This window comes from Myotis nattereri (genome assembly GCF_964212035.1).
Source record: "Myotis nattereri genome assembly, chromosome: 5".
In the NCBI taxonomy this organism is placed as follows: domain Eukaryota; kingdom Metazoa; phylum Chordata; class Mammalia; order Chiroptera; family Vespertilionidae; genus Myotis; species Myotis nattereri.
This window is the reverse complement of record NC_138080.1, coordinates 27,000,196-27,003,294: the sequence shown is the minus strand read 5'-3', so window position 1 is coordinate 27,003,294 and position 3,099 is coordinate 27,000,196. Positions and strand designations below refer to the sequence as shown.

At 38.9% G+C, this 3,099-nt stretch overlaps 1 protein-coding gene across 1 annotated transcript; it reads right to left on the bottom strand.

The window, feature by feature from the left end:
• Positions 1-1,737: 1,737 nt before the first annotated feature.
• On the bottom strand, positions 1,738-2,676 carry LOC308519552 (olfactory receptor 7D4-like; the record flags this gene model as incomplete). Its single annotated transcript, XM_081091574.1, has 1 exon — positions 1,738-2,676. One exon carries the CDS (start codon positions 2,674-2,676, stop codon positions 1,738-1,740), a length of 939 nt encoding a protein of 312 aa, XP_080947700.1.
• Between the last annotated feature and the right edge of the window lie 423 nt (positions 2,677-3,099).

The window sequence follows — 3,099 nt, the reverse complement described above, 5'->3', positions numbered from 1 at the left end:
AAATGTATTAAAACATAAATTTTAAAGACTTTTTCCTGGAATTACTCAATATGAGTTCAAAACTTTTGTTTGGACAGGATCTGCTACACAGCAACATTCTTATGCTCATCACTCCACAGTGCAATCATTTGTGTCTCTCTGGTTTCTTCCTCAGTTTGTAGAGTAGACAATAAACACACATTGAATTAAACTAAATGAAAACGAAATTAATTGAAGTCACATCAAATAAGTCTTTCCTCTACAAAAAAAAAATATTGTTTTTTGAGTAATTGTACAGTCCTTACTATGTCCCAAATAATTAGTTTCAATTTTTTTCTCCAAAGTCCCTAATTAATTTCATGATATTATCTTAATACAACACATTGTTATCCCCTGTGTTGATTTTTGTTCACGCAAACGCAGATGCTGAGCCCAGGGTTTATGTTTAAATACTTTATTGGACATGGATGGGAGAGAGGGGAACTGATACACAAAATAAAATATATCAAATGAAGCTTGCATTATGGCACCTACCATTGTAAATAAACAGAGATTTCATCTCCAGGGGAAATTCTGGTAAATGGTAAAAAACATAAAACTTAGCATTATTCCAGATAAAGGATGAAAGACATGCTATCCTCTACACCACTCCATCAAGAGCTGTCTCTGATAGGACATAATTCCCTGTCTGCTACTACATATTGGGTAACATTTGTTCCAGCTGGTACTGGATGTTGGCAGTTATGCAATGAAAATTGTGAAAGGATGTCAGGGAACATGGGAGGAATCTTAACAGCATGTACTCCTCCATGCTTCCTTGCAGAATCAATTCTGTCAACATTCTTCCCCACCAAAAGAATTAGGTTCTAAACATGTTCCACAAATGTGTAACTATTCTTCCTGAGGCATCCCTACAGAGTGCCAGAAAATAACTAAATCACTTGAGAAAATAACTCTTATTTTATTGTACTCATTATTACATGGCTTTGGATCTGAGAAGGTGTATATCAACATTGCAATAATGGGAAATATAAGTCAAATTAAAAAAGGAAAGGAAGGAAGGATCACACAAAAAAATGACACTTGTCAGTTTTTGAGGCAGTAAATTTCTCTATGTTATCTGAAGAAACCATCTTTCAAATCTAGATTCCTACTCTGAACTTGAAAATCACATCACTGTTCCTGTGAAAGGTAGGATAGTGAAGTCAGCTTTCCAAGATGCAGTCCAACTTCAATTCCGTCACTTCTTTTGAAAAGTAAAGTGAGTGAAAGAAAATATCTCAAAAATGTTTTTAAGATGAAATTAAATCATCCTTGTGAAGAAACAAGAAGAGTCCTGATAGCATTATCATGCTGTTCTGATTACTGTATGATTTTCATATAATTTCATCTGGAAAAAAAAAAAGGATACAACCCAATTAAGGTGAAGATCAGCAACATATAAGGACAACTTTTTGGAAAACTAAGTCAGCAATTGATATGATAAGTGTTTTAAGTTTAAAGTGAGAAATCTTAAGAAGAGCTGCAGGAATGCTGACCAAACATGGAACACTGTAGACTGCATATAAGGAAGAAAACTAAAAAAGGAACTTCTGAGAAAAACTAATACAAAAGCAAACAAAAGCAAAATCACACAGGCCTTGGAAATAGAAGAAATCAAGCCTGTCTTTGAGGAGTGAAAAAGAACCAGATATTTAAATTTGCAACATTTACCTTTGGGCCCCACTCTGTGCCTTTAGGTCTGAGGCCAGAGATCCATCACAGACAAGGTGTTACTGGGTTGAAGAGCCTTCTCAGAGCCCCCTTCATGTCCTTGTTCCTCAGGCTGTAGATGAACGGGTTCAGCATGGGGGTGACCACGGTGTACATGACTGAGGCAATTGAGTTCTGTAGGGACGAATGGGTCAGAGCAGAACTGAGGTGGACCCCCAGGCCTGTCACATAGAACAATGAGACCACGGCCAGGTGAGACCCACAGGTGGAAAATGCTTTATATTTCCCTCCTGCAGAGGATATTCTCATTAAAGAGGCGACAATCCTAGAGTAAGAAAACAGAATTCCTGTGAGAGGAAACACACCCAGGATGGCAGTAGCCACATTCAAGACGATGTTATTGATGAGGGTGTCAGAGCAGGCCACCTTGAGGATGTGAGTCAGTTCACAGAAAAAATGTGGGATTTTAGTGCCGACGCAGAAGGTCAGCCGCCTCATCAGTAGAATATGAACAAGGGAGACCCAGAAAATGATGAGCCAAGATATCAGAACCAGAATGCCACAGAAGCGTGGGTTCATGATGACCATGTAATACAGGGGTTGACAGATGGCCACATACCGGTCATAGGCCATCACAGTCAGGAGGAAGCTGTCCATTCCAGCAAATATCATAACAAAATACACCTGAATGAGGCACCCAATGTAGGAGATGTCTTTGCTCTGTGCCTGGACATTCACCAGCATCTTTGGGACCGTGGTGGAGGTGAAACAGATTTCAATAAAGGACAGGTTGGAGAGGAAGAAATACATGGGGGTGTGAAGGTGGGAGTCAGAGCTGATGGCCACAATGATGAGCAGGTTTCCAAGCACAGTGAACAGGTACATGCACAGGAACACTCCACAGAGGAGGGGCTGCAGTTTAGGGTCATCTGAGAGACCCAGGAGGAGGAATTGTGATGCTTCTGTGTGGTTTTCTGCTTCCATGCAGCAGGTGTGTATTCTAAAGGAGGAAAAAGCAACATTCAGTAAACAGCCAAATGGCATCTCAGCTAGTCATCACCTTTTGATTTCACCATGGTGTGGGCATCTTTCATGATCTGGTAGTCATTTCAATGCTAGTCATTCACTCATTTACGTGGTTACCCAGTTTTATTTTAAATGATGTAATTGTGAAGATTTTCTTTACTTTAGCAGAAGTCTTTCTCTTTTTATCTTCAACTCGCTGGTTCTAATTCACTTATTGAAATCTATGGACATAAACCAATTTCTTCCTTCATACCAGCCTTCCAAAATAACTAAAGATATTTAAGGTGCTTATTTTGATAATCTCCATACTACTTTCATTTCATACTAGTGATTAAAACATGTGTTTTCAACTCAAACAACCTTAGTTTTGTCACCTGATGC